A 23,185-nucleotide genomic window follows, 5' to 3' on the forward strand; every position below is an offset into this window, starting at 1 on the left:
ATGATGAGGTGTGGTGGTGATCATCCAATATCTTGCCCTCACTAACACTCTTGTCACTGAATGCAATCAAATCCTTACAGCAGTGCCCCTGTAAAATCTAATAGAAAGTTCTCCTCCCTGAATAGTAGAGACACATGTTTTCTCAACAGCGAAGGTTTCCTCTATGCACACCTCTCATTAAAACCAATGAGTTTGGTCTCTTTCTGATGGTAGATACATTGTCAATTGGCATTGGCTGTGGTAGGAGCTACCTACAGCTTCCGTGAGTTTATTTGGAGGACTGTTGGAGATGTCTTACTCTTCTACATCTTGAGGTCTGCTCTTAGGCAGGTCTGATCTTTTATGGTCATGTTGCCAGTCATTGTAAATGTTCTCCACTTGTAAATGATCTAGCAGACAGTGGAACGGATGAATCCTGATGGTTCTGAGATCTTTTTAAGCTCTGCCCCAGACTCATCTTTATCTCCAACCTTCTTTCTGAAGGCCTCAGAGAGCTGTTTGGATCTGGCCATGGTGATCTTCTTCACCCCTCACTTCAACTTCAATCCAGAGCAGACCAGACTAAACGTCTGAGGTTTAAATAAGACAGACTCCTCCAGAATAATCCTCTCTAACCATGCTCTGATCATCTGCAGCTGATGTCCTGTGTCTGACTTGATTTTAGACACTTTAAGAAGTAATAAATGTGGAGTCTAATTTCTATTAATGTATAAATTAATAGACTCCAACAAAAGCAGGGTCAACTATGTGGCTCTACTCATTCAGGATGAGGCTATAAGGAGTGTTTCATGATAGAGGCAGATATGGTACATGGTAGCCAATCAGATCAGAGCTCATTTAGTTATACTTTATCGGTCTTAAAGGCACAACAACACCTGGAAACACCATAGGCCTACATACAGTCAAGCAAGCATAATCCGTGGACCTTAGAGTAAGAAACAAATGTAGGATATGGGCTCTTTATCGTTAGCTGTTGGCTAATAGAGAACAAGGTCATGTTGTACTAGCAGATTGGGATTAATTGAATTTGTGACTGAAAACGATGAATGTTTATTAGGAGATAAACTAACGTGGCTCTGTTACACAGCGATGACTTTTCCAAGCGAGTGACCCACTACGCTCTAACACTTAATTATCACCTCGTCGGAGTGTGTATGGCTAATTAGGCCATCCAGGCAGGTATTCCGTGTGGTTTCCTCCTCTAATTATTTTGCCCTCGTCTACGCCACCGTCCATCTTAATCAACATGACGGCTTTCATGAACAAATTGCTTCGCATTTTCAGTTTCCGAAAGGTCAACGCTGGCTGTTTGTCAAAGAAAGAAATGTCATACCTTTTCCACTGACTTTCACCACTGGTTTCCGGTTTGAGCGCTTTCCGCCCAATTATTCGTGAGCTGCCCTTTGGGGCAGCACACCAGTAGACCGGGCTGGGCTGGATCAGGGTCACTTCAGGCATGAGAATACATGACCTTTCTCTATTCTTGCCGTTCAGCTTTGGAGATATTCAGATAAAGGCACAGCAAGATCCTTAGACTTACTGTAGGCCAGCGCTCAGTTACTCACTGTATTGCAACAAAAGCTCATATCTCTGAAATGGTCTCTTCATAAGTGAAGGAGAAAATTGAAGCTGAGTGAATGACGTTCATAACTTTAATGTATGTTAATGTGAAAGTCATTCTGGAGCATTTCTGTCTGTCCATTCATCATGAAAAGTTCACAAAGGGCAGCTTAGATTTTTAGACACTGTTAATAAATGGAGGTACGCTCTGACAATGAGGAAAGCTTAGTCTTCTTTAACATATTTAACTTATGGACATGAAAAATAATAAACATTAGGGCAAGACTCATGATTTTTCTGGTCCTTGTCTAGATGTTCTCTGCCAAACTGCACTTTTGCCCTGATGTTTCCTCTCTGCACTCCTCCCATTAAAACCAATGAGTTTGGTATCTTTCTGATGGTAGATGCATAGTCAATTGGCACTGGCTGTGGTAGGAGCTACCTACAGCTTCCGTGAGATCATTAGGAGGACTGTTGGAGATGTCTTACTCTTCTACATCTTGAGGTCTGCTCTTGGGCAGGTCTTGGGCAGATCTTTCATGGTCATGTTGCCAGTCATTGTAAATGTTCTCCACTTGTAAATGATCTAGCGGACAGTGGAACGGATGATTCCTGATGGTTCTGAGATCTATTTAAGCTCCGTCCCAGACTCATCTGTATCTACAACCTTCTTTCTGAAGGCCTCAGAGAGCTGTTTGGATCTGGCCATGGTGATCTTCTTCTTTACCCCTCACTTCAACTTCAATCCAGAGCAGACCAGACTAAACTTCTGAGGTTTAAATAAGACAGACTCCTCCAGAATAATCCTCTCTAACCATGCTCTGATCATCTGCAGCTGATGTTCTGCACCTGATTCTGATTTTAGACACTTTAAGGAGTAATAAATGTGGGGTCTAATTTCTATGAATTTATAAATGATGTTTAAATATATTTTTTAATAAGCTAAATGTGTTCATATGTTCAATAATTCAATAATATGTTCAAATATACAAAGGTTCTCAAGGGGTGCCCTGAGTTTTTCACATGACCGTATAACAGTCCAGTGCAGTGATTGCACTGTGAAGTCACAAAATGCCTCTGATTATCTCTAAAAGCAGCCGCTGACCTTTGCTCAAAACCAACTTTAAACAGAAGGAGAGTGCTGGACTCCTGGAGTGTCAAAAGCGGTAGTGTGAACAGAAGAGAGGTTAAGCCATCTGTCTTCCCGGCCTGCCCGCGGTCATTAGAAGGATGGGCTCTTGCTTTGTGGCTCTGAGGGGGGCCGATGGCTGTGCTGGACTCCACCGCCCTCCTGCCTTAAAGCCAGACTCTGTCGGGAGAGCTCTGGGCTATCACTGATAACAAGATGCAGTCAGTGTCTTCCTCCCCACTTGGCCTATGCCTGGTGACGATTAACCGAGTTACCACGGTAACAGCCCCCAGCGACAGAGAAAACACATTTGCGGCCAGTTTAAAAACCCATCACTTATTTAATGCAAATCAGAACGAGGCCTCAGAACTGAACCAGCCCACATGTTAGCATAATTGAACTTTATGCTGATGTGATTTCTGGTGATGGTGCCCAAATGGTTGTACCTAGCATTGATGAAGTTAAGAATTAGAATGAATCCAATCCTTCAGCATTACATAGATCAGCCATAACATTAGCACCACCTGCCTAATATTTGGTAGGTCCCCATTGTGCTGGCACATCAGATCTGACCATTCGAGGCATGGACTCAACAAGACCTCCGAAGGCATCCTGTGGATCCTGGGGAAAGGTTGCGAGGGGGGTGCCTCCATGAGCTTCAGTGAGCTTTAGGCTCTCATGACCTTGTTGACGGTTCACTGGTTGTTCTGTCTTGGAGCATTTTTGGAGATGTTCTGACCCAGTCGCCTAGCCATCACAATTTTCTTGTCAAAGTGGCTCAGATTCTTATGCTTACTCATTTCCCCTGCTTTTAACACCTTCACCACCTTTAGGAAATGACTGTTCACTTGCTGCCTAATATGTAGATCCTAGACCCTGATGGATGAGGCCATTGTAGATGATAGAAGATAATCAATGATTGTTACTTGAACTGTCAGTGGTGCTAATGTTATGGCTAATCGGTTTACAGAAATGACAATTCAAGAAGATCGTGAAAATGTGTGATGAATTATTGGCTTTTCACACAACGTTCATAGTTACGCTGTTCGGTGTTTCTGAGGGCCTGAACACTCTCAGAGCCATTATTTTACACTATATGGACAAAAGTATTGAGACAGCTGAATTGGGATTCTTCTAAATTCCTGCTTATGTCAGAGTAATTGTCTCTACTGTCCAGGAACGAAGGCTTTCTGCTAGATTTTGAAGGAGCATTGCTGTCAGGATTTGATTGCATTCAGCAACAAGACCGTTAGTGAGGTCAGAATTTAATTGTTTTTTTATTTAGTAAAAACTGTTGTATAAAAGCAACAGAACACTCAAGGTCTCTGATGATCTATGGTACTCACCTTTGCGATAACACTCCCTCTCTAAATAAACTAATAACTTGTGGGGAAATGGTGTCAGTGTGTATGGGTGCTTTATTGACATTGTCGGTAAATATGAAAAGTACCACAGAAACAACAAATTAATGTAACCATTTTGATCACTAAGAGATCATGGTAGAAAATGTTCCTTCTCCTCGTATGAGGACATTAATGAGAGTGAGAAGCAGACTGTGAATAGCCCTGGGAAGAGCAATTACTTCCGTCCGAATTCCTATGTGTTGATTGCACTGTACGAGAATAACCAAATGTGGGGAGTTGTATAATAAGGTTTACATTATTAACACTGCATACAGAATCTCTTAAACTGCCTCAATGGAGCTTATTTCTGCCCACACACTGTTAAACACAGAACCTTGCCTTCTATAATCATTTACCCATGTACACTCGTGCAGCTTCGGCTGATATTTGTGTTAGAGGATATTAAGGGATTATCTTAACGGTGTGTCTTCCCTCTCTCTCTGATATATACTGTGTGTATATATATATATATATATATATATATATATATATATATATATAGCAACACTTACTTTCCATTGTAGAGTGTAGTGCATCATTGCTGTCCAATGAAAAACATGTATCTCCAAAATGGTGATTTTACAGGAGAATGCAAAAATGCTCTGAACTTTGAATGGTTGTTAATATTAAATTAAAAAAAGTTTATTCCAAGTAATTTAGAGCATTTCTATTGGTCCATTCATCCAGAATTATTACCAACATGTGCAGAAGCAGCTACAGGGTTCGAACCATGGACAAACTAAAAACAGACAAAAATGGAGATACATGTTTTTTTACTGGACAGCAGCAACATGCATACATACAGTATATGGACAAAAGTATTGGGCAGCATTGGGATGCCTGCTCATTCATTGTTTACCCTGCCTTTGTTGGACTTTGTTGTAACTGTCTCTACTGTCCAGGGAAGAAGGCTTTCAACTAGATTTTGAAGGAGCACTGCTGTGAAGATTTGGTTGCATTTATTGCAAAAGTAGTGGATGGAGCACCATTTATCATTTAAAGAACACAGCTCCACTGCTCCACAGCTCAATGCTGGGAGGGGGGGGGTTATATCCCTCTAGCCCACACCTGGCATTAGACATGGTGCCAATAAGTTTATCTGCTCCAGAGAGTCCTATTCTATCAGTAAGAGTTCTCTACAGGGACAAGACAAGCTGTGTGCTTATATTTGGACATCCGTGTCAGCAATGGGTGCAACTTGAAGTAGCTGAATGCATTCATTAGAAAGGGCTGTCCACAAACATTTGTCAGCCCTCTGTGAGATCTAAATTACAGCAGTGTATAGTAATTAACAATAATTAACCATGTATTATGCTGCATTATGTGGGGCTATATGGAATATAGTACATTAGCATATTGGGGACGTTCAAAAAGGTGATCTGCCCTTATACTTTCATGTCCGAACCTCAAAGAAGACCTTGATTCGGCCCTATTTGTTCCACACTGTGCCTGTAGCTCTGAACACGTCCCATTTCTCCAAACCGCACGTTGCCACAGTCTGAAACTGTTGGAGTTTCCTGCAATCTGGCAGAGCAAGGATGATGAAAATTGATGTAAGCCATCCCAGGTTAACTAAAGTCAACATCAGAGGACGGTGGACGCTTAGGCGAGTTTAACTGGGATCAAGGCCTCCCGTATATCGCAGCCTTACAGTCGCGTCGCTCCGTACGAGCCGAGTCCACGCTTTTCAGAAGTGTAATGAAACATCAATGAAAGCTGTCGTCTCCGAGTATTGATTAACCTCATGTGAGCAGGCAGCGAGGGGTTCCCATGGCAACAGGTCCGTTGTCTGCTGGGCAACGGCAGCGACAGGAAGCAGCGAGCTGGGGCTATTAATAGACTTTATAGCACGCAGCGATGCCGTGGCCCTTGTCAGATGAATCTGGGCAAACACATGTTGTTTGTTCTGCTGTGTAAATATCAGGTAGATATTTGTTCTACCCACAACCATAGAGCCCCCTCCTCCACACCCACCCCCCACCTCCACCCCCGAAATCCGACTTCTGGTGTTTTTTTCTCTCAAATCCGAGATTCCCTCAAATATCATTTGCATGTGATACCCCAGCATAATGTGACGCCTCTGTGCTGTAATTGGATGAGGATGAGCGCAATTGGTTGGACTCTCTCTCTTGAGAGTCTCATCTAATTGACAATGGAGCAGCGAGGACTGATATATGGTGCAGTGATGTGTGGTGATGTGTTTCAGGCTTAAGTGCTTAGCGAATGCTAGGTGTTAAAGAGTTCTCTCAGTGTGACAGAAATGGCTACAAAGGCTACAAAAGCACGACTTCACCTTATCTGTGTGTGAGTTGTAGAGTTGCTAAGAGTGTGGGAGCAGCTAGGCAAGTAAACCCTACAGTACAGTTTAACATACTCTCTGTCCAAATGTTTGTGGACACCCCTTCTGATGAATGCTTTCAGCCACTTTAAGTCGCACCTATTGCTGACACAGATGTGCAAAAGCATACACACAGCATGACTAGTCCCTGGAGAGAAGTATTGCTAATAGAATAGGACAAATAAACATGAACCTTTTGGCACTATGCCTAATGCCAGACGTGGGCTAGAGGGGTATATTGTGCTGTGGAGCAATGTGGAGCTCTGGAATGATGGTTGGAGCTCCATCCAATACTTTCGACTGCAGTGCTCCTCCAAAATCTAGTAGAAAGCCTTTTTGCTGGACAGTAGTGACAGTAACTCCAATAAAAGCAGGATACACTCTTTTTATATACATTTGTTTTCAGACGAAACAGTGAATAAACAGGTGTCCCAATACTTTTGTCCAAATAGTGTATATCTATCTGTTCAACATGGTGGGGTGGTGATCATCATCAGCATATTGACTGCAGGGAGCCAGTACTTTCAGGCATTCTTCCCTGGACAGTTACTCCAACAAAAGCAGGATGAGCTCTTTTAAATACACTTAAAATTGGTGTCCCAATACTTTTGCCCATTTAGTGTATATACAGTCAGTGGTTGGACTGTGCAGCCACTGCTGCTCTCACTGGACATCTGGGCTGACAGTTGGAAACCGTGTTCATCACTATGTGGAAGCCACAGCTGAGGTGAACTCTGGGCGAGTTCTGGGCGACTTGTGGTGGTGGGTGTGTGAAGCTGAGCCCCCCATCACTGAGGTCAGCGGTAGGGAAGAAGGGAGGAGACCCAGGGTGGAGGATATATACAGGGCGGAGGAGGAGGAGGAGGAGGAGGAGGAGTTGGGGCGGAGAAAGACCTACGAGGTCATAACTCCACTTATTGATTGACTGAAAGCAAGTCATACACTCAGATTAAGCTTTTCTGGCCTCTCTTATCGTCCAGTCAGTGGAAATACCTTTCTTTTCGGTCAGAATTGAGCAGATATGACTAATGTGATGCCTCACAATTGACTTCCCATAATCTGATTAATTAGGATGAATTACTTTAATTGCTTCACAGACCTAATGATTACATTCAAATAGTTTTTCAGACTGACGCCCACAGTAAACCCAAACTAGGCTTCTTAGGGAGTTTGTAATGCTGTTGCAGAGAATCCTGCCCCCCCCCCTTCCCCTTTCCACCTCCTTCTTTTGGGGAAATGAGACACGCTGTCAACATCGTGACACACTTTCGATGTTTCAGAGATGTATGGGCAGGTGCACGGCTAGACTAATAAATTGAATGTGATTTATCGATCGCCTCTAGGTGCTCCGTCTCATAAAACGCTGTCGGCCCGACCCTCGTCTCTCCAAGCAGAGGACGTGTTTTTCAGGAGAAGCCTTTTTAATAAGAGCAAAAATTCCACTCCCGCCGCCTCCCCAAGTAATGGCTTTCATTTTGGGATAAATCACGTTTACACTCCGCCAGGGCCGTGCACTGCGCCCTCATAATGTTTTAATGTGTTTGCTTTCAAATAAAGCCTTTCATTACATCAAAATGGAGGCGTGGGATTCGGCTGCTCAGTAATTGGTCGTGGACGAGATATACTTTCATGGCTGTTTAGGGCTAGAAGGCCATTTCTGCAATGTGGGCCATATGTGGTGGGTTCTCAGAAGATTCTCAGAATCAGAACACGTGTTAGATACTCAGACTTTAGACTTTTCCAATACGCAGTGGCTTCTCAGTGGTCAGATTGCCTGGGTACTGATCACATGGTTGTGGGTTCAATACCCAGATTAGCTGAGATGCCAGTGTTGGGCTCTTGAGCAAGGCCTTCTGCTTAAGCCCTTCTGCTCCAGGGGTGCTGTAGCATGGCTGACCCTGCGCTCTGACCCCTGCTTTTTAAGTTGGGATATCTGAAGAGAACTTTTCATTGTACTGGACAAGAGCATTGCTATGATTATAAAGGTATCCCTTTGAGGAGGGGTGGGTGATATGGCGAAAATATGATATTTTGACAATGTTTTATGATACACAATATTAATCGCACATTTTGACATGCAGTCAAAATACATCAGTAGTGACAGATTCTTAAAAATGTTTCCCCTGTCTGTAATGAAATGTGCAGCTGATCAGTGTTCTTTAAGCACCGACGATATGCACGATACGCTCGCTTGTATCAGACTGGCATAATATTATGATTTTGATCAAACATCGTCATATTGCCCCCCCCTACATTTCTAGGTGGTGCTATCTACCTTAAATATTGTTATTTGCCAATGCTATTGTAAAGAACATGAGCCTAAAACCAAGTAAAACTACGATTCGGATAAGAAAACAGTGAACAGTAATATACATGGACAAAAGTATTGGGACACCTGCACATTCAATATTCTTCCCAGAATCAAGGGCATTAAAAATAGTTCTCCTGCTTTTGTAGGAGTAACTGTCTCTACTGTCCAGGGATTAAGGCTTTCTACTAGATTTTGGAGCAGCATTGCTGTGAGGATTTGATTGCATATAGTAATGAGAACGTTAGTGAGGTCAGGATGTTGGATGATCACCACCCCAATTTATCATCCCCAACTCCCAACTCATCCCAAAAGTACTGGATGGAGCACCATCCATCATTCCAGAAAACACAGTAGTTCCATTGCCCCACAACTCAATGCTGGGGGCTTTATATCCCTTTAGCCCACGCCTGGCATTAGGCAGCATAGTGCCAATAGGTTCCTGGTAATATGCTCCAGAGAGTCCTATTCTGATGGCAGTGCTTCTCTACAGGAACTAGACAGGCAGTGTGTGTGTGTATGTGCATTTGCACATCTTTATCAGCAATGGGTGCAACTTAAAGTAGCGGAATGCCTTCATTAGAAGGGATGTCCACAAACTTTTGGACATATAGTGTAAGTCCGATTAAGTAAAATAGAAATAAAGGCTTAGTGATCTAAACTGCTCTATTGCACATGTGTTAGTGCCTGTATCAGTGCATCCAACAATAAAGGCAGCATGGAGCTTCTTTTATATAGTGATGCATCAAACACAGTAGCATACAGAGAGCTCGGAGTTAAAGGTGGCCGTTGGCTAAGTCTCTGATAGGCTTGTTAATCCATTATTACTCTGAACTGCTGTGAAAGTTTTTGATGCATTTTTATATAATAGACTTTTGTCTTGCTTTTTGAGTTCTGCTCATGAATATTAGAAGGAAAGTAGTGCTTCCAAGTGATCCCTCTACTGTTTCCCATAGCTCAGCGCTGGGGCTGCCACTTCGTCAGGCTGAAATCCCTGATTGTGCATTTAATCAGTGCAGCTCCAATTAGAGAAACGGTTTCTGCCATATTTTACATAAATCTCCATCTCTTCTTTTTCCATGTAGGTATCAACTCCATGACTGTTCCTGTCTACATCGCTGAGGCCTCCCCACCGCATCTGAGAGGGCAGCTGGTCACCGTCAACACACTCTTCATCACAGCTGGCCAGTTTGTGGCCAGTCTCATTGATGGGGCCTTCAGCTATGTTCAGCACGGAGGATGGAGGTTTGAGCTCTTTTTGTACTCCGTGTCCTGCAGGCTTCTCTTCATTTGGAGTTTAGAGTTTAGTAGAAAAGTAAAGTCTTTAGTCTAAAACTAACTAAAATTATGGAATTAAATAGGCCTGAATGACCTTAAAGGACAAAGACGATTGTACAGTCTGCCAGTAGCTTTAAAGATATGGACATTTGATCTTCATGTGAACAATATTGAGAGATGGAGGCAACATAACTAAACAGATACAACTAAAGAAATGCCTTTAAACATCATGTATAAAATGTAATTAATGAATATGTAATGAAAACCCCCACATTTATAACTACTTCTAATGTCTACAATGGGAATCAGGTGCAGCACATCAGCCGCAGATGATTAGAAAATGATTAGAGAGGATTCTGGGGGAGCTTATGTAAGACATTTACGCCCCGTTTACACCTGGTCATTTCATCCGTCTTGAGTATCAGGACTATATGAACCAATGTAAAGACATCTGTCTCCCCAAGATGCATTCAACAACCAAAACACCAGTAAGAATTGCAGCACAATGAATGAATTTGCATATTTCTGCCCACACAGCAATCCGATTTCAGTCTGACTGACTGGAGACGCATTTGACCACCCAGTGTAAACTTTCAGCTCTCGATTGCTGAAATGTGTGGGATCACCAGACCCAAAGAGCTCCCAGACCCAAAGAGCTCTGAGGAAGAAGCCTTCAAAAGGTTGAAGATGCAGATGAGTCTGGGAAGGGATTTAAAAAGATCTCAGAACTGTCAGAAACCAGCCGTTCCAACGTCCACTAAATCATTACAAGTGGAGAACATTAAAAACAGGCCAATCCTAGCAAGTTTAACCCAAGAGCAGACCCCACAATGTGTAAAGAAGTCTCCAACAATTCTAAAATGTCCTCACGGGACCTACAGATACATTTACATTTCAGGCTCTTATCCAGAGCAACTTAGCTCTGGCAAAGGTGCTCCACTGTTTACTCAAACAATACCCTTGGCTAGTTTGTATAGGATAAAGGTGTCCAAAAGATCCCTCTAAGCTTAGATACTACTAAATCCAAAAGTTAGTATGGAGACCACAATACTTAACATACACCACACTCTGCTTAAGTCCTCTTGGAAGAGCTGGGAGTCTGCCGTTTGGACACCCAGGGGCATTTCAGACTACAAGCCAGGACAGAAAAAAGTCTGACCGAAGGTATATCTTACCACTGTTGATGTCAGTGTACAGCATCTACTAACAGAAAGAGACCAAGCGTGTTTTTTTTTTTGAACTTTTGAAAAAAAAACACCTCTATCACAACCTTTTGTCCAGTAAGCTAACATTGCTACTCACCGAACTGAAATGCCCCCAAACAAACCAGCAAGCTTTGTTAAGTGCTGTACTTTAGTGGCTTTGGCAGAAATGGGTACAGTTGGAGGAGCTGATGTTGTTAAATAATAGTGTGAAAGTTTAATAGCTGACTTACTTTCATGCAATTCCAACAAACTCGTAATTCTACAAATCCAATTAACATCTGGAGGGAGAAATGCACACTGGACAAAGGTGTAGTTCGGTAGATAACATGTTCATTGTCGTTTGTGAGCTCTGCTGCTGGTTTGCACTAGGTAGAGCTCTCTATCCAAATGAACCCGAACCTTGGGGAGGATTTATACCTTCTGGACTTTGGAGTTTTTAACCTCTGGTCATATTCTTTAAAGCTATTACAGCTACTCTCAGCATGTTCTGTTTTATTCACAATGACCGTGATTGCGGGTGAGTGAAGGTCTGGAAGGACCACTAATTGGGTCCATTGAATTGGCAGAAAAGGAAGGGAGCGTTTCATGACTGCATTTGAAGGTCCCTACACCTCCCTGTTTTTGCATTATTTAAAGCTGGGTTGTGGGTCAGACTGTGCGAAGTTAAGATTTTGGAGGTGTGCATGTTATGTTCTCTGGGAGCCATGCTTACCCATGAACCCATTCTTTATGTATAATTTCTATATATAATTTCTTTTATTATTATTATTATTTATTTTTTAGCTGTAATAACTGTAATTTCCCTCCTAGGATCATTAAAGTATTTCTAATTCTGATTCTGATTCGTGCGGATGTTGGGGAGGTGTGGTCTCGTGGTTATTATTTCTTTCCTGGCTGGGGAAGTGATGCAGTTGATGTGGGCAGGGCTTTGGCATTCACTCTACAAGAATACTGTGGTCGTATGAGTGCCTGACCACCCCCGAATGTGGCTTGAGGGATTCGATTACCCCCTCCACACCTGTACTTTGTGCTGACTGGTGATCAGATCACCCAGGACGCATGGTAAAGCCAGATGTGAAGAGGGCCTTTGAGGTTCACCAAACTCTCATTATTCTACTTTGACAAGATAAATACTGTCCTATTATTGGACATCCTTGACATAGCAACCTTTTATAGATGGTTCCTCATAGAACCAATGGTTCTATATACACCAGAACCTTTTTCAGTATGCAGTAGACCCCCTTAGTACTCATTTGTACTGCTATTGTACTCAATTTCAGACACAGCAGTTGTTTTCTCAGCTCCCCACAGTTCTGTCCTGTCCAGGCTGTTCGTGAGTGATATAGTGGAAGGGTAATAATGGGTCTGTGGTCAGGCAGGGTTGGGTTTGGTGGTATGTTTTAGTGGATTTCAGGCTGTTCTATTGGCAGGGCTCTGTGTTTTGCGTTTGCTCGCCGTCCTCACACACTCTGTCATGATTGGTTTGTGCTGTGAGTCTGGCACTCTGCTGGTTTTTCTAGTAGTGAAGTGAAGATGAAGTTGTCATGGTTGGTGGTGAATGGATGACTCATGCCTCAATAGATCCCTCCACTGCTTGACTGCTTTGTGGGTTTGTACGGTAGAGTGTGATGTGCATGACAACTACACGGCAAATCAGACAGGTAGTTCTGTCCTAGTGAAGGAAGTGCTATTACGAGGAGGAGGATGGGTTCCCCTTTTGAGTCTAGGTTCCTCTCGAGGTTTCTTCCTCTCGATCTGAGTGAGGTTTTCCTTGTCACTGTCGCTACTGGCTTGCTCAAAAGAGGCTCGGGTCTGGATCTCTGGAAAGCTGTCTGGTGACAAAAATCCCTGATAGATTAGATTTATTTGAAGAAGCTAAACAGTCAGGATTACTAAGATACATACCTTCTACAACTCTCTAGAAAGAGAAAATATGAAAGACTTTTTAAACAATTTTATCAGATTTTTCCCCCATTTGTGTAACTGCCAATTACCCAACACAGTGCCCGTCAACAGTGAGGGCGGACTAGCACACGCCCCCCTCGGACACGTACACAGTCAAATTCAGTAGTAAAAACTGACTTATGCGACTGACTTCATACGGTCAGATCCTTCCACCAAAAAGTAGTTCCACTACAAATGAGTGGCGCTGCAAAGATGGCTACCAAGTGAACACACTTGCCCATTAAGGACTCTGGTTTAGCCCCGCCTTTTCAATTGTTGTCAGCGTGTCAGAGGAGTGTGAAAAGCATTAGAGGTCAGGACTGACTGTTGTATAATCATAGAAAACTAAAAGATACATATCTCCACTGGCACTCAAAAACCTGGTATCTACAAAACAGCAGCTTTACCTTCTTAACTTTCAATGAAAGGCAATGTAAACTGTATTATTCAAGTCATTTAGAAGCATTTCTATTGATTCCTTCATCATGAAACCACACAATGTAAAGAAATGCCAGATTCACATTGTCAAAAAAATGAATAAATAAAAAAAAAAAATCAAAAACAGAGATACAAGGTTTTTGCGTGACCGTGGCAATATGTGAATTTAAGGCAATGCTTTCTACCTATAGTATATAAACATGTTTGAAAAGCTCCCACAATCTTCCACACACACACGTTGTTACTGACAAATATACATATACTTTATGTAAGAGTCAGAAATAACCCTCGGTCACATTTCAGGATTATTTTCTAGCCTTTTTTACATACAGCTTAAGGTCACTTCTCAGTTCCCCTGCAGGATCTGTAGCCTTCACTGTGAAGGGGGATATAAAGGATGCAGGATTAACATGATCAAACTGTTGGATATTCTTTATCAGCAAACACTCCTCCATCTGAACACAGCTCCAATCCTCAGCTCAGTCCGCTCTACATGATAGGGTGCTTATCGGGCTCCATTACTAAATAAAGATGTGAGATATGATACAGGAAGTATTCATTCTGCTTTCTTAAAACTAAAAAAACATTTAGTATGGTGATTCTACTACTTCTACTACAAGTGATAGCAATAGTAGTAGTATTGTCAGTAATAGTAGTAGCAGTACTAGCAGTGGTAGTAGTCATAGTGGTGGTAGTAGTAGTAGTAGTAGTAGTAGTAGCAGTACTAGCAGTGGTAGTAGTAGTGGTGGTGGTAGTAGTAGTAGGGGTAGTAGAAGAAGTTAAGTAGTAGTGGTGGTAGTAGTAGTAGGGGTAGTAGTAGTAGTGGTAGGGGTAGTAGAAGAAGTTACAGTAATATTAGTAATATTGGCAGCAGTAGTAGTAGTGGTGGTAAAAGTAGCAGTACTAGAATTGGCAGTGGTAGCAGTAGTTGTTATAGTAGTGGTAGTAGTGGTAGACTAGGGTACTACTTAGTGGTAGTAGAAGTTCTAGTAATATTGGCAATAGAAGTAGTGTTAGTTGTAGTGGTAGAGGTAGTGTAGTAGTATTGGCAGTAGAATAAATAGTAGTTGGCAGTAGTAGTAGTTGTATTGGCAGCAATGGTAGTAATACTGGCAGTAGTAGCAGTCATAGTAGTAGTAGTGGCAAAAACGTGTTGGTACTGGTAGTAATAGTAGAAGAAAAAAAATATATTAGCAGTAGTAGTAGTAGTAATATTGGGAGTAGCGGTGATGGTAAAGGAAGTAGTACTAGAATAGACAGTGGTAGTAGTAGCAGTAGTAGAAGAGGTATTAGTAGCTGTAGAAAGAAATCCTTTCCTAAAGAGAAGCGACTCCTCATTAATACCCTTGATTACAGAAGAAATGGTGGAGAGACAGGTGTCTGCGAACCTCTGAAGATATAGTTTACCACCCTGCTTTTCCTTATGCACCTTATGATGTTGACTGCGGAGATTGACAGCCTGGTGGATCTCCATAGACTTTTCTCTGAAATTATTACATTTCTGCCTCGATCATTTACCCTAATGACTCATGAATTTCACTGTGGCATTACAATAATAATGAGCTTAAAGTGATGCAGAGGGTTCTCCTCACTGAGAGAGTTGACTCTCTGGGTTCTGTTTAAAGTCATCTCTCGTTTCACAGCCAAAGTGATGACCTGTTGACAGACTGGTACACTGAATTGTGAATGGCCCATTAAATTATATGATGAAATTAGGCATCTGGCAATGTGGGGGAGCCAGAAGCCTGCAGAAGTCATGCATTTGTAATTAAGCACACCCATAGACTATACAGTACACACTCCGTCGGGCTAGGTCTGGAGACTGCCTGTCATTTCAGTGGAATTTTTTCACCAGATTGGGGGAAAAAAACATCAATTGCAGGGAAACACCATGAATTATTTGTTAAATGTGTTTTAAGTGGCACTTGTAAAATGAGCTATGATTACAAACAATAATCATTCACTGCAATTATGGGGTCACTTTAGGTGGGGCCTTGTTACTATTATGCACAAATTGAAATAAATAATCTAATAAAATACAGATGTTACTAAGATAAGTGATTTATTGGCCTGTCAGTTACCATGAACAGCTGTTTCACATAAGGAAGGAATAATTTCCCTGTACAGAAAGGGAATACCTATAAAATAAGGAAATGGGCAGGTTTTAGGGCAACATTATGTGGTGTTTTTACCTTAAAATAGCATCTTCAGAATCATGCTGATGCTCCACTGACTGTAAGAGGGAGAATGGCGTCTCTATCACTGCCACTCTGGGCCTGAACGCTGCTACTTCACTATGTTACTTCGGCGGAGCCGCACGAGATGTCTCGCCAGAACTATGAAACGCTGCTTAGTCATATTGGTGTAAAATCTGGTAATACAACTCCTACCGCCTCAGTCCACATGCTTCTTTACCTTCAGATTGTATTTACTGCAGTGAGGTATAGGTGCAATAACTCTCTCCAACTGTAGGGGGAGCCCAGGAGCAAATTGTATTGCATAATGCTGCTCTAAATGCACGCCTATCCACCTTATTTTCTTTCTTTACTTTCTTTACTTTGTGGTAGAACATCTGGTGCTACAGCAGATCCACTGATAGAGGGTGTGTCGCAATAACTGGAAGACGATAAGGAATTCACTCGAACAACAGCAGAGTTACGAACACAAGAGTCATTTATATTCACCACCTTTCAAAGAATAGGATGGTTAAAGGTGCTAAATTTAAAATGTCCACCCGGACGTCCACACGTCTTACCATTTTGTGGAGGTGTAACTCCAGAACATCCTTACCCAGTAAAATGGCTCGGTAATGAAGCTCTACTGAAGCGAATGCATCAGCTGCTTGTGAGGCTCTTAGCTTTTAGAATCAGATCAGGACCAGAATCAGATTTATTGGCCAAGTACGTTCACACACACAAGGAATTTGCTGTTGCCGGCTGTTAGCGTCTCTCTAGTATTAACAATATACAGCTACTCTACATATAATTTACAGACAATACACAATATACAGCAGTGTGCAACAATATATAAATGAAACTGTGTAATCACAGCAGTGTACACATGAAATGAGTAATGGTGCAGTAATGCAGTAACTGTAGGATAAGAGTTTATCAGTAATATCTGTGGCCTGTAGCTGATGATGGTGATCAGCTGTTGAGGAAGGTGATGGCCTGAGGGTAAAAACTGTTTTTGTGTCTGACTGTCTTAGTGGACATGTTATGTAGCATCTGCCAGATGGAGCAGCTAATGTCAGCTAACCGTCCACTTCATCTGCGCCTCATGACTCCCTTATGAGTTTCCCCTCCACAAAATGGTCAAGGCAGACGTCTGGACATTTGGGGGGACGTTTTCAATTTCCCTTTGGGAGGTGGGGATAGACGTTATATATTGTGCCTCACAACATTCAGATCTTTTTTTGCGTTGTGTAGGACAGTTAGTTAGCTTTCCTCTTTATAGCATTAAGTAGCCTGCTGGAATGGGTTAGCATAGCTAGCCACTTTAGGATCAGTGTCCACAACAGTAACCGAATGGTACTGAACTGCATTCACGCTGAATACGGGACCGTCACAAACCACTTGATACAAATGACCAGGATGAAGGAAGAAACTGACTCTTGAAAGTGGGTGTGGTGGAATAAGGTGGAGAACGGCGTCTCTGTCATTCTTACTCCAGGCCGAAACGCTGATACTGCACTATAAAACTTTGCTAGAGCCGCACTTTGCTGGAGAGACCTCTCTCCAGAACTGTAAAACACTACACAACCTGAGTCGTTTTAGTGTAAAATCCTTTAGTATTACTTTACCGCTTCAGTCCACATTGTTCTTTACCTTCAGATGCCAGTTCTATGCTACAATGCTAAAGCTAACAAGTGAATTACAATCAATTCAATCCTCTTGAAGATTCGAGACAAGATTAGACATCTACATTTAAGGCATTTAGCAGACGCTCTTCTCCAGAGCAACTTACAAAAGTGCTTTACTATTTACCCAAGAAAAACCTCAGCTAGATTAAATAGACTAATAATTTAAAGATCCTCTAAGTTTAGACTCTACTAAACACAAGTCAGTAAGGAGACCACTCTGCTATTCGCCCAAGTACTCTCAGAAGAGGAGGGTCTTCAGTCTGGGTTTGAAGACAGTGAGCGACTCTGCCGTTCGGACACCCAGGGGAAGCTCGTTCCACCACTTTGGTGCAGGACAGAAAAATGTCTGGACGCTCGTCTTCTGAGGATTTTGAGGGATGGCGGGTCGAGCCGAGGCGTACTTGAAGCTAGAAGGGCTCTTAAAGGGCTCTCTTAAAGAACAAATTACACAGATTTAAAGCTTTTTTTTAATAGAAAGATTTATTTATTTATATCTGCCCATTGTTTTCTGTCGTTAGTGCTCTTCATTTCTTCAGTTCTTCAAGCACAGGGAAACACCAACATCATTAACTGTGGCTATCCCCAAAATTCAACAGATATTAGATAAAAAAGTGTGAAGTTCACCAACTTATGATGGGATACGCCTTGAAAATGCATCACTGTTAATCTTATTTGGTTCTCAAAAGTGACTAAAAACCTAATCTCTTACAGAGTTTGTCTGGTTTTAGGCTTTTCAGGTTATTAGACATGACTCCATCACTCTCCCTCCCTCTGTGCAGGTATATGCTGGGTCTGTCTGCAGTACCTGCCCTGGTTCAGTTCTTTGGTTTCCTCTTCCTGCCTGAAAGTCCCCGCTGGCTCATCCAGAAGGGACTCACCCAGAAGGCCAGACGCGTGCTCAGCCAGATCCGCGGCAACCAGAACATCGACGAGGAGTACGATAGCATCAAGAGCAGCATCGAGGAAGAGGAGAAAGATTGTGGAGGAGGTGAGAAATAAGTCTGTCGCACACTTGCAAACACACACGGACACATGTAGAAACATACAGGATGCATCCCTTCAGTCAGCCCATGAATACGGAATACCGAGACGGCCAAAGGAAACCACGTGCTCTTCTCCATGAGCTTCCCATGACCTCAGCGATCACAGCACCACAGATCTGCGGAGGTCTCATATTGATGTGGCATATTCAGATTATATGTAAATACAGTACGACGTCTATGTGTGGATGGAATGGTAAGGGATATGAATGTGAGGTGAAGTGAAGAACGTTGATTATCTGGTTTCAGTGGCATCTATCATGATATTAGGCAGCAAGTGAACAGTCATCTCTTGAAGGTGATGTACTGGAAGCATGAGGAATCCGAGCCACTTTGACAAGAAGCAAACTGTGATGGCTACACGGCTGAGTCAGAGCATCTCCGAACCATCAGGCAGGTCTTGTGCAGTGGGTTTCTGGTATGCAGTGGTCAGTTCCCATCAAAAGTGCTTCAAGGAAGGACAACCGTGGCTCACTGATACATGAGATCCATGAAGGCCCCACCTCACAATGTACAGGACTTAAAGGATCTGCTGCTAATGTTTTGGTGGCAGTCTTCAGAGACACGTTCAGAGGTCTTGTAGAGTCCATGCCTCAACGGCTAAGAGCTGTTTTGGTAGCACAAGGGGTCCTACACATGGGTAGGCAGATGGAGAGTCATTATTGTAGAACATTTGTCACATTATTGGGTTGCTTTTCTTATTTAAGATAAAAAATTTGCCAGTGTAATAATATTCTTATAATAGACTTAATATAGATGATTATAATATAGTTATACTTCCAAGCTCTCTGCTTTTGTAGTGCAGAAAAGCTCAGTGTGACGTATGATCATGTCTGACTCCCCATCATCACATATATGTCATTGTCGTATAGGATCCTCTCAGGAAAGCCACTTGTACCCTTTCTCATGAATGTTAAATAAGGCACAAGCAGAACCACGAAGGCGAGTTCTGAGCACAGCCAATGTAATGTCATGGGGGAGGTCAAGAGGATCAAGGGAAATTGTATGGGCTTCGCAGGTAATTAGGCCTGACGCAAAGCTCCCCTGGAGGGCCGTGTTTGCCCTGGCCTCTGGAGTGATGAAGTGGCCACCTCCATATTCAGCCTCCACCCACAACCTGAAACTCCTCACACAGTGGCGAGGTCATGCTGTGCTACACCATATTTCCCTCCGCGTCATCAGAGCTGCTGTGTTCAGGTCTGGAGATGGCGATTAGGTCTGAAGTTGTGCACTGGAGCTACAAAGAGTTGCTAGTGTTGGAGGTTGTGAGGCTGTGCAGACTGCATGCAAATTATCCCACACTTGTATCAAATTCTGATAAGATACACTGGGCAAAAGTATTGGGACACCTGCTTATTCATTGTTTCTTCAGAGTTTATCTTGCTTTTGTTGGAGTAACTGTCTCTACTGTCCAGGGAAGAAGCCTTTCTACTAGATGCATTGCTCGTGCATCCAGCAACAAGAGCATTAGTGGGGTTTAGGATGTATGGGATGAAGCACCAACCATCATTCCAGAGAGCACAGTTCTACTGCTCCACAGCTCAATGCTGGAGGATTTATACCCCTTTTGCCCACTCCTGGCATTAGGCAGGGTGCCAATAGGTTTAAGCTCTATTTTACTGAGAGTGCCTCCCTGAACCAGCCAAGTTGTGTGTGTGTGAATTTGCACATCTGTGTGTCAGCAATGGGTGCAGCTTAAAGTAGCTGCATGTATTCATTAAAAGGGGTGTCCACAAATATTTGGACATATAGTGCAGTTACTCACAGCTCCAGTGCTAAACTAAAAAAGCAACAGACACCAAACACCATCTGATTGACCATAATCGGGCTAGGAGGGAAGTGTGTACATTTGATTGCTGCCCAATCTGGTGCTACTCAGATTGGGCATGGTCAGGCAGCAAAATGACCAATTTCCCTTGTAAGAGAATTAAAAAGGTATAACTTCACTTCTTAAAAAGATCTATATCTCATGATCACGTTCTCATGGGTAGCGGTATTAAGACACCCAGGAGCATAGGAGCAGATTTCTTCTCTTTGATGTCACATTCTTACATAGAAATAAGAGAGCGTGAAGAAACACTGTGGACCTGCTTGTCCCTGATTATATACCTGCTTAAGTCTAACTATAAAACACGCTAAGAATAATAAACAGGCTATTTCATTAATAACATCCAACCCCTTTAATTTTACCCCCCTTAAACGACGAGGCAGAACGGTGCCTCGCGTTTTGTCCGAGCCGCATGCGGATGTGAGTCTGCACAATAGGCAATCACTGATAAGGAAAGCCAGTAAATTGCTTGTAATCTCTTGTTCCATTCATGTCCGAACCCATCACCCACAGTCCGCTAGCATCCTGACAGCTGTCTGGCAAATGGAGTCATCTGTGTGAGACTGAGACTCTGTTTTGAGTGCGGTTGTCTGAGAAAGGAAGATTGCCTGGGTGTAGGCTAGTGTACGCTAAAGGTCTCTCACCCCAACCATGTAATTGAGGAGCAGGCTGTAAGACAGAGGGCTCAGGGGCATCACACACACTTGTTTGTTTTTAATACCTTGTCAAGACTCCCCGAGACTCTGTCCCATGTATTATATACTGTATTTTTAAGTACCTATATGTAGAACATGCCTCATATGCCTCAGTGGGGCCTAAATGTCTGACACAACACTGGATTTCTGTGATTGACGTAAAACGAAGGAGAAATATTGGAGACAGACAGACAGCGTAGCTCTTCGATTAAAGCTCATGTTGAGATGACTCTCAGGTGGGTCTGATCTGCACATCAGAGGCTTTTACAAGGTGTGGAGTCCATGGAGCTCGACTGCACAGAGTAATTAAAGCCAAACAGGGATACACCACCAAATACCAGCAAATTCTGAAATTCAAGTTATAATTTCTCACTCAGATTGTGATGCTGATCCTAGTATTTCATTTGTTTTCTTTTTAATGACAGATTTTCATTAGTGGTCTCAGACTACACTATATAAACAGTAAGTAAGCACTAGGGGGGCTTCAGTGCTCAGATTCTGCACCACGGTTCAGTTTCGGATCACAGTTCAGCATAAACTTTTATTATATCTTGTATTTTTTTGTGAGGATTCACAATTTCAGTTAAATAAATTGCAGTGCAGGTTGATTGTGAACTCTAAACACATCTGGAAATGGTTGTTTAAAATGTGGGTTTGTAGTTTGTAGGTTGTAGTTTGTAGACTAATAGCAGTATTTATGCTCAGGATAAACTGGGTCATGCCACTTTAAGATAACTGTGAGTTCCAGGAAGCGCCATGACTCATTTATTGCAAAATAGGGCAAAATAAATAAAGGACAATACTAGTCCAGCATTAGTGCACCCCATACATAATAATAGTATGTCTCCTATGTATGTAAAGTACCTTTATATAATAACATTTTGTATCGTATGTAGTATACACATCTATAATAATCAGTATATAGGAAGAATTTACTAAACCTAATTGTAACCTTAGTTTTGTAAGACAGAGCTTTATAAAATAAGGACCCTTTTGTCTCTTTTTCTACATAGATGGGACTGTTTGTCCTCAAAAGGTATAAAAACAAGCACACACACACACTTACACTCAGGTCACCCCATGGAGAAAGTGACGATGTCACTTCCCTCACCCCTCAGATGTGTCATGTCAGTGGTCATTGGCTCTGAACGAGGGTGCAGGAGAAACACGTGAGGGGAGAACAGCACAGCCTGTGCTTGTCAGACCTGCCCTGTGCATCTCCAGCCACTGCAGCAGCAAGCCGAATCTCCTGCCATCCCTTTCTTTAATTAAATCCCGAAACCAGAGACTCCATAGTTCTTGTGTTTTAAAGGGCCAATATTATATATTGCTATATATTACTTTCTTACAAATGTTACAAAACTAAGGTTAAGATTAGGTTTAATAAATTCATTTTATTTATAGATCAAATAAAGGTACTTACATAGAAGTAAGACCATAAACAGGCAGTTCATGCTGGAATGTAGCCGAATTTAAGCAGTTTTGCAAAGAAGAAGAAGAATGGGCTGAAATTCCTCCACAGTCATGTAAAAGACTCATCGCACGTTATCACCAGCGCTTGATTGCAGTTGTTAGGTTTAGGGGGGAAGCTATTTTTTTATGTGAATGGTAGGCCACTAATGTAGGCCTATAGGTTTGAAAAAATCTTTATTTTAATAAAGAGTGTTCATTTAAGAGCTGCATTATGGGTTTACGCACAATGTTTTATCTTCTATTAAAACCAGTAAGGGCCTTGGGTGGTCCAGCAGACTAAGGTGCTGTCACTGTGATCAGAGGATCGCTGGTTCGTATCCTGCTCATGCTGCAGGGGTGTGGAGAGAGTGCCTTGATTTGCCTTTCTCGCTCTAGGGTGGGTAGATGCCGCTTTTTCCCCACATCAGCGCTGGCCGTCAATGGCGTCTGGTGGCCAGGTATACGACGCTTCCCTTCTGGCACGTTGGTTGTCTGGTGACGTTGCATCAGTTCGAAAAAGAGGTGTGGTTGGCTGGGCCGTGTCGGGGGTGTTGTGTGTGATGGGGCGATGTAAACTGGAGAGAAAAAACATGTGGATAATCTGAATGAAACGAATATGCAACAATCGAGGTAATTAGGAAGGGGTCAAATACATTTTTATACACAGCACTGTACATCATATTATAGATGCCAAGATGAAGAAAA

At 42.5% G+C, this 23,185-nt stretch overlaps 1 protein-coding gene across 1 annotated transcript in view; it reads left to right on the plus strand.

The window, feature by feature from the left end:
- Positions 1-23,185, plus strand: part of LOC140550296 (proton myo-inositol cotransporter) — a 99,126-nt gene that overhangs the window by 8,441 nt on the left and 67,500 nt on the right. The window contains exons 2-3 of the mRNA XM_072674211.1: positions 9,824-9,983; positions 18,245-18,453. Coding sequence (XP_072530312.1) covers positions 9,824-9,983; positions 18,245-18,453 — 369 coding nt within the window. The remainder of the gene's footprint in view (positions 1-9,823; positions 9,984-18,244; positions 18,454-23,185) is intronic.

This window comes from Salminus brasiliensis, chromosome 2, assembly GCF_030463535.1.
Source record: "Salminus brasiliensis chromosome 2, fSalBra1.hap2, whole genome shotgun sequence".
NCBI classification, from domain to species: domain Eukaryota; kingdom Metazoa; phylum Chordata; class Actinopteri; order Characiformes; family Bryconidae; genus Salminus; species Salminus brasiliensis.